This window comes from Xyrauchen texanus, chromosome 22 (genome assembly GCF_025860055.1).
Source record: "Xyrauchen texanus isolate HMW12.3.18 chromosome 22, RBS_HiC_50CHRs, whole genome shotgun sequence".
NCBI lineage: Eukaryota > Metazoa > Chordata > Actinopteri > Cypriniformes > Catostomidae > Xyrauchen > Xyrauchen texanus.
Genome location: NC_068297.1, coordinates 40,207,593 through 40,221,576, shown reverse-complemented (window position 1 = coordinate 40,221,576; position 13,984 = coordinate 40,207,593). Strand labels below are relative to the sequence as shown.

General features: G+C 37.0%; 1 protein-coding gene across 1 annotated transcript in view; it reads left to right on the top strand.

The window, feature by feature from the left end:
* LOC127662863 (syntaxin-binding protein 6-like) overlaps window positions 1–13,984 on the top strand; it is a 75,773-nt gene that overhangs the window by 54,363 nt on the left and 7,426 nt on the right. The window contains exons 3-4 of the mRNA XM_052154244.1: window positions 8,800–8,927; window positions 9,046–9,211. Coding sequence (XP_052010204.1) covers window positions 8,800–8,927; window positions 9,046–9,211 — 294 coding nt within the window. The remainder of the gene's footprint in view (window positions 1–8,799; window positions 8,928–9,045; window positions 9,212–13,984) is intronic.

The following is a 13,984-nucleotide window of genomic DNA, read 5'->3' as shown; positions in this document are numbered from 1 at the left end:
TTTCCTATGAACAAATTAAGGAATCTTTCTTCATATTTAAGTAATTAAAGTACATTTACCTATGATGTACTTGCATTACACACTGTATAGACTTTCAACAATTTTGAATTTAAAATCAAAATGTAACATCTAATGACAAAATTTAAAAAAAGCATAAACAAAAACTCTCTCTCTCAAACTGGCGTCTCCGGCCCCCATTTATCTCGCTCTCCCACTGATCATCTGATTCAGTGCCAGCCGTGCACCCTCACGGCCTGGCCATGCCCTCCTCCTCATCACAAGTATACACTTGTTTCATTGTTTGAATGGAACTGTTAGTTTTTGTTGTATGTCAGTCAATAGAGATGTTCCCATAATGCTGACTTTATGGTCCTGACACTCAAAGCATGATAAAATGCATTTTGAAAATCTTATGTTTGGAATATATGTTATACAAACATTGGCATTGATTTTCTTATTGACAGTACAGGAAGCCATTTCACTTTTCCTTTATGCAACACTAATTTGGCAACATCGTTGGTTTGGTTTCACTCTCACTTGATTCTATCGAACCCCGGTCCATTTGCGTTCATCTTACGTCATCACAAACTCACATGGAGAACACAACGCGACTCATCATACTTTTTGTTTTTTGTTATTTTAGTGCTATTATGCACACCAGAGTGAATGACAACTGCATATATGTGCACTTCATGGCATAGCTCATCAGATGTCATGGGGAAGACGGCTTGCTGCTGCTCGCAAACAGCGTTTTTTGAGGAGACAGCCGATTGCAAGGAATTAATTTGCATCTTTATTTACACTCCACGCTTACTCACGCTAGCACGCTAGTGCCCAAGGTGAAGTTATCACCACTGTCATCTCCTATTATACTCATATATATATATATATATATATAACCTATAGTATTTATATATAGTATTGGGCAGACAGACAGGCAGTGTTGATTGTACTTGTAATTCATTGTGGTGTCATTAATTTTTTGGGACTACAGGAATGAAAAATGAATGCGCAGGTTGCTTTACTTCCTGAAGGTGTGCGCACCCGTGTTCAAATTGCTTTCACATTCACGCAAACTCAGACCACCTCCTACAGGTAGTCTCGGATTCGGTACCACACTGCACACACCGGTCCACGTGAACGATTTCACATTGCCAATTTTTCATGCGAACCATGCTCTGTTTCAAACAATGCAATTGACTGGCATGTCTTAAGCTCAATATTAGGTAAGAAATGGCAAAAAATAAACTGCTTTCTCTAGAAACTTGTCAGTCAATCGTTGTTTTCAAGAATGGCTATACAATGTTTGAAATTGCCAAAAAACTGAAGATTTCATACAAAGGTGTAACTACAGTCTTCAAAGACAAAGCACAAGGACATCAAGAGATGTGGAAGACCAGATGTACAACTAAACAAGAGGATAAGTACATCAGAGTCTCTAGTTTGAGAAATAGACACCTCACATGTCCTCAGCTGACAGCTTCATTGAATTCTACCTGCTGAACACCAGTTTCATGTACAACAGTAAAGAGAAGACTCAGGAGGCCTTATGGGAAGAATTGCAAAGAAAAAGCCACTTTTGAAGCAGAAAAACAAAAAGAAAAGTTTCGAGTGGGCAAAGAAACAGACAATGGACAACAGATAATTGGAAAAGAGCGTTATGGATCTTAACCCCATTGAGCTTTTGTTGGATCAGCTGAGACTGTAAGGTGTTTGAGAAGTGCCAGACATTACAGTCACATTTATGGCAAAGGTGGTGTTACAGGAAGTGTGGGGTGAAATGTCACCTGAGTATCTGGACAAACTGATAGCTAGAATAACAAGGATCTGCAAAGCTGTCATTGCTGCATGTGGAGGATTGTTTTATGAGAACTCTTTGAAGTAGTTTTAAGAAGTTCTGAAAAAAAAAAAAAAATCAAATTATAATAGTACTTTTTGACATTATTAATGTCCTGACTATACATTGTGATCAGTTGAACGCTACTTTTGGTGTATAGAAGTATCAATTTCTTATATAAAAAATATTTCGAGTCAAAAGATACACACAAAACAAAATGTAATGTTTGACATGGTGGTGGTGCCGTAGAGTATGTCTTAGAGACCCCCAATTGGGTATGGGGGCTATTCATCACCACCTCTCAGTGTGCCAGATAATTTTCCTATGTACGGTTCTATGGGCTGACATAGACTCCCATTGGGAATAATAATAATAATAATAATACTAACGGATACAATAGGAGCTACATCACCTTCGGTAATTACTAATCGCTAATTACAAGTGTGTAATTTATGCACCACTAGCGGGATGGGATGTCGCTGGCAGTGTGCATGAACCTTATGTCCCCCATCTGCCGTTCATCAAGCAAACACATAGTCTCGCCCCAAACTCACGCTATTGGTGGAGTCAGTGTTGTGTTTGGCTTGACAAGCTGCTCTAATCAAACAGTCTTTACAGTTTTCAAGAAAATTAACCCACAAATGGCTGCATATTAACCTGGAATAGAAGAAAGTATTTGAACACTGAAAAAGTTACAAACTTCAGCTAAAAAATATTTGAAGTTAAAAAGAAAAGTCTTCACATTTTTTTCAATGTGCATGCTTGGAGCTTGTCTTATTTCAATTGGTAAAGGTTCCAGATTTTTAAAATAGTCTGTATATCAAATGGCTGAAACAATGTCTAGCTGCTAGACGACATCATATAGTCCTGAACTATTGTACTATATTTAGTTTCATGAAGTCTGGATCAATTTTAAGCTCTGGCCATCGATCGTAGATGGCACTGAAATGACTAACATCACACACATGTGCAGAGCAACTGAGGGAGAGGCAGATGAGGGATTCTGTGGCCTGAACAAACAGTCCGCTGTATCCCAAGAGAGACGGGTGTGGTGTGATCTGTAAACAGTAGCCTTTGATACGGAGAGTGTGTTAAAGAGCGAGACTGCTGATTTCCTAGAGAGAGAGAGAGAGAGAGAGAGATGTCATATCTCGGCAAGGGCACCAGAATCATCAACTGATTTTAGGGTTCCTCCACCTCCAAAACCCATAAATAACTCCTGTAAACTAAAGTACTACAGTTAAGTGTACAAGCTCAACATTGACCGCCCACATTTTCAAAATTGGAAAAAGACAAAAGTATGAGTGTGCTCATCCATTGTATGAACTTCTCATCCTATGAAGCATTGTAGATTATGTATTTAAGATGAAGAAGAGAAATCCAGGCAAATTGTGATTTAAAAAAACAACCAATTTGAATTGAAGGTTATCTTTAAATTGTAATACTTTTCTTTTTATATATACCACGAGTGTTACTGGATTTATCTGCTTCATCTTTGTCTAACACTATCCATTTTGAGTAGATTAAGATTTACTTTCTTAACCATTATGTTGTGTTCCACTCATATTGACCCGGACAATTCTTTTTTTTTACTCAATCCAATTAGAATCAAATTAATTGGCTGTGTTCACATTTGGTATCTAAAAACACACAAAATTCAAGAATTATTTTTGGTTTTATTTCACTTTGATATACTTTACATCAAAAATGTCCAGCCATTACAAATGAATGGATTAGACTACAAAATACAGAACATCCTAATCCTTTAGATGAGCACATATGTGGGTGTGTGTTTGCACACACAAAGTCCTCGGACATGTGCACACATACAAAACACACACATACACACACTCTCACAATGAGCACCCTTTTTTGCCTTTGCATGTACAGTCTTTAAAGGAATAGTTTGAGATCCACTTATCATATTTTGTTGTTTCAACTCGTTTGAATTTGGATAGTCTGCTGTCAGTTATGATATATCATTGTCCATGTTATGTGTATGTTTCAGTAAGTATTAGGAAAAATGTGACAAACACTCCTGTGTATTATATTTAGTGTCAATGGGAATTTCAAACACTAATACTCACTGCAGTTTGGTTTCTGAGTGAAACAAGTTTGCTCATTGCATTATGCTAATTGAGATTTTTCCAATGATGTATATCCAATGGCTATTTCATTTTTTTATGGTTTTACCAACTCTGAAAATAATAGTTTTGATAACAATTTTGAAAATTAAGAGAACCTAATAGTTCTTATTTGTAGGTAAATTAAAAAGCATTATTTAAGAATTGGTAGGATCAACTGTATGCATTGTAAATCCAGATTCCAAGCTTAAAAATGAAACCTATTTTATTCAGATCAAGCAAGTGGTTATTATTTATTTATTTATTTTCCGCAGGGAGTGCCCCTCACTGGCCCGGTATGAGCTCAGTTCAGTTAATACTCATCACTAAAAATATATATTTAAAAACATATCTTCAAAAAAAGGAGCACAAAACTCCTTGTCATACTTAATAAAAAAGAGGTTCTTTGTAAGGTAGAGGTACTTAATGCAATATCTTGTAATAATATATGCAATATGACAGATTTATAAACAATCTTAGTTGGACGGTCATTTTTGTCTGGGAACACAAAATTTGTTAGCACAAAACGAACAACACACGGGTTAAGTGATGTAAATCATAAATTATAAGCAAGTTATGGAAACTGATGGTTTTAAGTTTATTGCAAAATATTAATGTATATCCTCCTGAGGCCCAAGCTTTGTGCATTATTCATTTCCCTTTTTGATTTGCAACCAATTAGCTCTTAATAAACATGCAAAAATAATTTTTTTGAAGAGCAAAAATTTTGACTAAAATCATTGTCCACATACAGTATGTGTACAGCTTAATTAAGTTATGAAATTTTATATAATTATAAAATTATACAGCTATAGAAAGTCAGATTTTTTTTTTTAATCAAATTGATTGTTTCCAGGAGTGTTGGTAATTCATTTTTTTGAGACGTTATAGACATTAAAGCTTATTTTCTGTAAAGCTGCTTTTTATTGGTAAAAGCACAATCAATTTTTTTCTACTATGGCAACAAAATCTTAATGTTCTCTCTTTGCACTGTCAAACAAACAAGTGATAGCCAGTGCTGAAGCATTTTATAAATCAGAAATTAGCATAATTAATTCTGATATAAGTAATAGCCAGCATCATCCAATCACTGCCAACCATGTTCAAATAAAATGATTCATTATAAATGGTGAATCTATGTACTGATTATCATTGTCCCATGACTGCCAAACATGTTGAGTGGTCCAAACATCATCTGCAGCCTGAAACTTAACTTTTTGTCGGATATTAGGAGTGAATGCATTTAGCTGCATTGGAAAGCTATAGGATGCTCCCTTGCTCTCTTGCTCCCTCTTTAGTGAATTATTTAACCTCCAGTGTGCTGTCTGTCTGCACTGGTTTGAGAACATCAACATTTTCTATCTTTTAAATTCACCCATTTATTCTCAAAGTAATAATCCACAGTAAATATAGGATTTCTAAAGGTAAAATAGCCCTATTGTCCACGTCAGTGGTGTTTAACAGCGCGCCGTTTCGCGATAAATCGCTCTATTTTTAAACGGCATACCGGCTGAAAATAGAGACTCTTTTGACTTTTTGACATTCAATGTAAATACTTAATGAGGATTCTTACCAGAGGTAGTTTTGTTGGGGTTTCTCCCAAAGACAAACTTCACTGAGATTGGCACCATGTTGTTTTGTCACATGACACAGTGTGTCAAAAGTTTAAGCTTTTACAGAGAGTATACAGTATATTCTGGTTTAACCCTCTGGGGTCTGAGGGTGTTTTGGGCCCTGTAGAAGTTTTGACATGCCTTGACATTTTGTTTTTCAGTTGCTTAAAAAATATTAATGGCTAAAGTCTGATAACACTGTATTCAGCACAAACTGGGCTACAATAATATGTGAGCAACATGTATGTACAGGTTTGTATTTTTGAGAAAATAACGTTTATGCATGTTTTTTGAAACAGGTTATGAAGTCATTGAAATAAGGTCATATAGCACATACTAAACATATGTCCACAAGCTTTTTGAGAACTGGATCTTGTAGCCTAGAGTTTTTGCTACAAAATGATGTGAAAACCATCCTGATCACTCATTCATACAAAACTATATAGTAATTTAACTTTTGTAAGACAATTTTAATGTTAGAAAGGTCATATGCGAGGAGGCGTGAACTATCATGAATATTGATTGTAATTCACACCTGAGGAGACAAAAGACCCCTCCCCTGGGCCTATCAATGAGGAATGTGACAGAAAGAAAATGAATGTGAGGCGACTTTACATTTACAGTGAGGAAAATAAGTATTTGAACACCCTGCTATTTTGCAAGTTCTCCCACTTAGAAATCATGGAGGGGTCTGAAATTGTCATCGTAGGTGCATGTCCACTGTGAGAGACATAATCTAAAAAAAAAAATCCAGAAATCACAATGTATGATTTTTTAACTATTTATTTGTATGATACAGCTGCAAATAAGTATTTGAACACCTGAGAAAATCAATGTTAATATTTGGTACAGTAGCCTTTGTTTGCAATTACAGAGGTCAAACGCTTCCTGTAGTTTTTCACCAGGTTTGCACACACTGCAGGAGGGATTTTGGCCCACTCCTCCACACAGATCTTCTCTAGATCAGTCAGGTTTCTGGGCTGTCGCTGAGAAACACGGAGTTTGAGCTCCCTCCAAAGATTCTCTATTGGGTTTAGGTCTGAGACTGGCTAGGCCACGCCAGAACCTTGATATGCTTCTTACAGAGCCACTCCTTGGTTATCCTGGCTGTGTGCTTCGGGTCATTGTCATGTTGGAAGACCCAGCCTCGACCCATCTTCAATGCTCTAACTGAGGGAAGGAGGTTGTTCCCCAAAATCTCGCAATACATGGCCCCGGTCATCCTCTCCTTAATACAGTGCAGTCACCCTGTCCCATGTGCAGAAAACACCCCCAAAGCATGATGCTACCACCCCCATGCTTCACAGTAGGGATGGTGTTCTTGGGATGGTACTCATCATTCTTCTTCCTCCAAACACGGTTAGTGGAATTATGACCAAAAAGTTCTATTTTGGTCTCATCTGACCACATGACTTTCTCCCATGACTCCTCTGGATCATCCAAATGGTCATTGGCAAACTTAAGACGGGCCTTGACATGTGCTGGTTTAAGCAGGGGAACCTTCCGTGCCATGCATGATTTCAAACCATGACGCCTTAGTGTATTACCAACAGTAACCTTGGAAACGGTGGTCCCAGCTCTTTTCAGGTCATTGACCAGCTCCTCCCGTGTAGTTCTGGGCTGATTTCTCACCTTTCTTAGGATCATTGAGACCCCACGAGGTGAGATCTTGCATGGAGCCCCAGTCCGAGGGAGATTGACAGTCATGTTTAGCTTCTTCCATTTTCTAATGATTGCTCCAACAGTGGACCTTTTTTCACCAAGCTGCTTGGCAATTTCCTCGTAGCCCTTTCCAGCCTTGTGGAGGTGTACAATTTTGTCTCTAGTGTCTTTGGACAGCTCTTTGGTCTTGGCCATGTTAGTAGTTGGATTCTTACTGATTGTATGGGGTGGACAGGTGTCTTTATGCAGCTAACGACCTCAAACAGGTGCATCTAATTTAGGATAATAAATGGAGTGGAGGTGGACATTTTAAAGGCAGACTAACAGGTCTTTGAGGGTCAGAATTCTAGCTGATAGACAGGTGTTCAAATACTTATTTGCAGCTGTATCATACAAATAAATAGTTAAAAAATCATACATTGTGATTTCTGGATTTTTTTTTAGATTATGTCTCTCACAGTGGACATGCACCTACGATGACAATTTCAGACCCCTCCATGATTTCCAAGTGGGAGAACTTGCAAAATAGCAGGGTGTTCAAATACTTATTTTCCTCACTGTACATTTATTACAGTGCAATTATTACAGGGACAATCCCCCTGGAGCAACCTGGAGTTAAGTGTCTTGCTCAAGGACACAATGGTGGTGGCCGTGGGGTTCGAACCAACAACCTTCTGATTAACAGCCCTGTGCTTTAGCCACTACACCACCACCACTCTATGTATATCTTATGTCTCATAATGACTTATCTCTCATTAAGTCTCACTCTGCCCGTGGGTGTGATCACATTAGGGATAATTAGCTGAGCCAGGAGAAACTGTACATCGCTTTGTTTCATGCAGATTACATTGCAGGATTAAATTTGAATTGTTTTATTTAAAAGTAGTCATTTTAAGCTTTCTTTAGACATATGTTTCATGTTTGTGTGATACGTATTCGCAGAGTTTCAGTTTATTTTCTTTATTTTACAAAAGCACAAGGTTTTGTTATTGTGCATGTACACAAATAAAAGTAGACCCTTTATAGTTTCTAATGATGTCTTACACTTATCTGTATGCCCCAAAATGTCAGAGTATTTTAAGTTGTTTTCGCTGTAATGATGGAAAAAAATCCAGCAGGATGCGTCCGTCAACCCCAAAGGGTTAAATTCAATTAAATTATGCAAAGTATGTAGTGACGACAAAACACACAGTCGTGGAGTCTCACGAGGATGTACAAATACAGTATATAAGTAGTTTGAGAGTGTAGTGAGACAGTCTTGATTTGTTATTCACAATGCTTCAAGCAGTTAGCGATCACATTTATTTTATTTATTTATTTATTTTGCAATGATTTCCATTTCCATGGTAACTTCTCTAATTGGTGGATCTTGCTTTAGGATTATGGGTAGTGTAGTTCTTCACTAGGAACAAAAAAAAAAAATGTTGTAATGAAGCATTTGTGTTAGCAGCACAGATCTTTAGCAAATACTCTGCTACCACATCAATGTGATCTGCGTGTCTAAATATAACCTTTTTGTTGTAAATAAAAATTGCAATTGTTTTATTTTTTCCTTTCATTTCAGTGACCAATAAGAAACCAACAAAGGTTTTCATCACAAAAGTCAAGCAGTTCCAGGGTTCAACGTCTTTTGTAAGAAGATCACAGTGGACAATCGACCAGCTGCAACAGGTCAACGGCATCGACATCCGGGTGAGTAGATAAGCTGTTCCTCTGGCTTTCTCCATTTCCACTGTCTCCACAGCAGATGCCAGAGAACTGTTTGATTAATGATATTATACATTTTTGACATTCCTCCTGCAACATTTAGGATTGTGCAGAGTTTGACTTGACATTTGAGAATGGATGTGACCAGTGGACGGCAGGTTCTGCTGTAGAGAAGTGCACGTTTGTCCAAATCCTCCATCATACCTGCCAGCGGTACATATCCAACGGAAAACCAGAGTTTGTCAACTGCCACTCCAAACTGCTGGGAGGTGAGGACACTCAGACATGCAATTTTATTGGTTGAAAGCTCACCCGGGTCTGCTTTAGAACAATGAATGCTACAGCTCCAACACATTATTCCACTGCATTTTCTTCAGTTTAACAGGTGTTTTTTGATCTTATAAGCACAATAAGTGTGCTACTTAAGTGTTGTGTATGTTTATAGTGTAGTATGGAAACTCGAGAATGAAAAGCAATTACAAATAATCCATGTTTATGAAAATGGGTGAAAAACTAATTGGAAAACTGCAGTTGCAGCTTAGCTTCTTTAAAATGCGGTTTTCAGAAGAAAAGGAACATTATAGCTGATATACACTCCCACTCCTCTCTCAATATGGAATTCATCAGGAAGACAATTTAGAGATCCAAAAACTAGGGCTGTCAATTTAACGTGTTAATTCGTTATTATATGAAAAATAACACAATAAAATCAACACGGTTTATCAACCCCAGACTGGAATCTGCAGAAGGGGGCAGATAGCACGACTCCAGCTGTACAGGCAACATACCTCATCAAACCAACGAGAGCAACAGGCAGCACAACCTCACACAGATGACAAGCTCTTGCGCTCTAAGATAGCTGGACCGAGCACAACTGAACACAGGGATCTCAAAGTGTGTTTTTCAACTTTTCAAACTGTTTTTATCTTTACACAGTGTCCTAAAAACACAGTGCTTCTGACTAGAAATGCTAAAAACTAGTGAGAAGTGAGGCAGCCAAAGTAAGATGCTCCTTAAGCGTCCATCTGATGCATGAGGACATGCATTAGATTCACCAACAATGAAAAAAACGGCAGAAGGAAGTAGGACAATGATAGAGTTATGTTCAATGATATCAAATTAAAACAAACAATATTCACTTTTAAATCAACCTTTTGTATTGTCTCAGTCTCTGTATTGAATTGTCTAAATTGTAATATTTATTATATATTATTAATAATTAATTTTAATTATTATAAACTAAATTGTTTTTATTTGGGGGCCTTTCTCCATGAGTATTGATATAAATGTGATTAATTCAATTAATTAATTGGCACACCATGTAATAAATAAAAAACAAACCTCAATTGAGCCCTACAATAAAAACACAAAAATGTCAAAAAAATGTTTTCTTTCTACAATTACTCAAATAATGCAATAGTATCATCCTCATTTTAAGTATGTGTTTAAATGTTTAACATTTAATTTAAAAAGAACATGAAGTCTTTTGTGATTTTAGGTGATGCTATGCGATGATTTCTGTGTCATTTTCTGTGTGACTTTTAAATTAATACTTTAAATCTTTGTTAAAAGCCAAAGACACATTTCCATTAAGTGAATTATAAAGTACAGTGCATACAGAAAGTACATTTTGTTATGTTGCATTGTTTGTCTCATCAATCTACACTCTATACCCAATGTTGACAAAGCAAAAACAAGATTTTTTGATAACTTCATTAATTAAAAAAATATCACGTTGACACGGAAGTATTCAGACCCTTTGTTATGATACTTGAAATTTAGCTCAGGTGCATCCCATTTCTCTGGATCATCTTTGAGATGTTTCTGCACTTTGAATGGAGTCCACCTGTGGGAAATTCAATTGACTGAACATGATTTGGAGAGGCACACACCTGTCTATATACAGTTAAAGTCAGAAGTTTACATACATCATAGCCAAATACATTGAAACTCAGTTTTGCACAATTCCTGACATTTTAATCCTAGAAAACATTCCCTGTTTTTGGTCAGTTAGGATCACTACTTTATTTTAAGAATGTGAAATATCAGAATAATAGTAGACAGAACAATTTATTTCAGCTTTTATTTATTTGGTAGCATTGCCTTTAAATTGTTTAACTTTGGTCACATGTTTTAGGTACCCTTCCACAAGCTTCTCACAATAAGTTGGTGGAATTTTGGCCTATTTCTCCTGACAGAACTGGTGTAACAGGTTTTTAGGCCTCCTTGTTCGCACACGCTTTTTCAGTTCTGCCCACAAATTTTCTATCGGATTGAGGTCAGGGCTTTGTGATGGCCACTCCATCACACAGTTTTTTTCCACTTTTTTGTCCATAAGCCAAGTTTGGAGGTATGCTTGGGGTCATTGTCCATTTTGAAGACCCATTTGTGACCGAGCTTTAACTTCCTGGCTGATGTCTTGAGATTATGCTTCAATATATCCAGATAATTTTCCTTCCTCTTGACACCATCTGTTTTGTGATGTGCACCAGTCCCTCCTGCAGCAAAGCACCCCACAACATGATGTTGCCACCCACATGCTTCACAGTTGGGATGGTGTTCTTAGGCTCGCAAGCCTCACCCTTTTTCCTCCAAACATAAAGATGGTCGTTATGGCCAAACAGTTTAATATTTGTTTCATACGACCAGAGGACATTTCTCCAAAAAGTAAGATCTTTGTCCCCATGTGCACTTACAAACTGTAGTGTGGCTTTTTTATGTTTTTTTGGAGCAGTGGCTCCAGTGGCTTTACTGTGGATATAGATACTTCAGATATAGTTTCCTCCAGCATCTTCACAAGGTCCTTTGCTGTTGTTCTGGGATTGATTTGCAAACTACGTTCCTCTCTAAGATACAGAATGCATCTCCTTCCTGAGTGGTATGCAGTGGTGGACAGTAACGAAGTAAATGTAATTCGTTACTGTACTTAAGTAGCTTTTTTGCATATCTGTACTTTACTGAAGTATTTAAATTTGGGGAGACTTTTACTTTAACTCCACTACATTTCAAAGTCAAATATCGTACTTTTTACTCTACTACATTTTCAAAATCAGTTGTTCCTTTTTATTTATGAGTGGATAAAAACGTAACTGGTCAAACGAGCCACCAATCACAGTAGCCTACAGCGCACGCGCTTTGTTTTGAACTTGCCTTGGCGGCATCTACTAAGCGCGAACCAGAGGTGTGTTTCCCAAAAGCATCGTTAGCCAACTATGGTCGCAAGTTCCGTCGTTATCATCATAGCTCAACGAGTCGGTGTTTCCCGAAACCATCGTTCCAACGAACATTCGCAAACAGCATCACAGAGTTGTGTGGTTGGAACGACAGCTCTCGACCTGAGGTTAGAAGCAGAGTTTCTTGTTATTATAACATGTTGGCTTAATAAATTATTATCTTGAGCCAAATAAGCAAGATGACATTCAGTACAATCAGTATCTTTTATTTAGAAGACATACAAATGTCCTTTATGTCTTTTAGTTTGTCAATAGATTTAAAGCACCGCTTTTGAAGAGTGCGCATGTGTGAACGTGCTCTAGTGCGTAAGAACGAGCCTATGATTGAATCTGGAAATAAAGCAAATAACTGAGAAAAATATGAGATAGTCCTCAGATGACATGTCCGTAATTTATAGCAAAACATCTAGCATTAATTCGATCGCAAACAGATTCATTAAAAGTAGTTTTTACTCCACCACATGTGTGACATCATTAACCAACGTGGTTGAACAACCAATTTGCGACAATACGGTTTCGGGAAACAGTCGTGACTAGCAAGTTGATTTCTTCAACAGTGCATCATACTACGGTAGTGGAGCAGCAAGTTACGTCGTTGTACGGGAAACGCACCCCAGAGCCGTTAAATATGAGAGTTGCGAACACAGACGGTTGCGACAGTGATCTCGCCGCCACGCGGTCACGTGATTCGTGTAGCTCTCAATAGTTCCAAACAAATTGCGTTGCCAATGATTTTAAGCGGGGCAGAGAGCAGCAGCTATTATTGCAGCAATTATCGGTAAATATTGACGCATAATGTACATTGCTTATTATGTTGACACTAAAATGACTTGCATATAATAGCATTTTTTTCTGGGGAGTAGCAGAAACACTGCATTAATACGTTTTTGTGTTTAATTTTGGAGGGATATTGGCTGCTCCCATAACATAGAATATATATATATATATATATATATATATATATATATATATATATATATATATATATATATATATATATATATGTATGTATGTGTATGTACATGTATATGTATATGTATGTGTGTAGTGTGTGTGATGTATCATAACATTAGGATGTTAATAATTATGACCATAGACACTCGAGAAAAATATATACAGTAAATACTGTAAATGTATTATACCTTATGGGAACAGTCCCTTCCCTCCAAAATTAAACACACAAAAAATGTATTCAATTCAAATATATATATATATATGTATATATACACACCTAACTAATTAATGTCATTTTATTAATAGATTGGTGTGCCAAGAGTGACATTAGTCTTCATGTAGTCTGAGTTAAGCAAGAGTCTTGTGACAAATTATAATAGGACATTATGGCCATAAAAAATCATAGTACTTGGATACTTAAGTACATTTGAAGGCAAATACTTTTGTACTTTTACTCAAGTGAATGTTTAAAGGCACCACTTCTACTTTTACTTGAGTAATATTTTACCTTGAGTATCTTTACTTTAACTCAAGTACATGGTATGTGTACTTCGTCCACCACTGGTGGTATGATGGCTGCATGGACCCATGGTGTTTATACATGCATACTATTCTTTGTACAGATGAACGAGGTACATTTAGGCATTTGAAAATTGCTCCCAAGGATGAACCAGACTTGTGGAGGTCCATAATTATTTTATTGTGGTCTTTTCTTTTGATTTTCCCATGATGAAAAGCAAAGAGGCACTGAGTTTGAAGGTAGGTCTTAAAATAAATCCCCACGTACACCTCCAATTCAGTACACCTCCTATCAGATGCTCATTTTCTAAAGGCTTGACATAATTTTCTGGAATT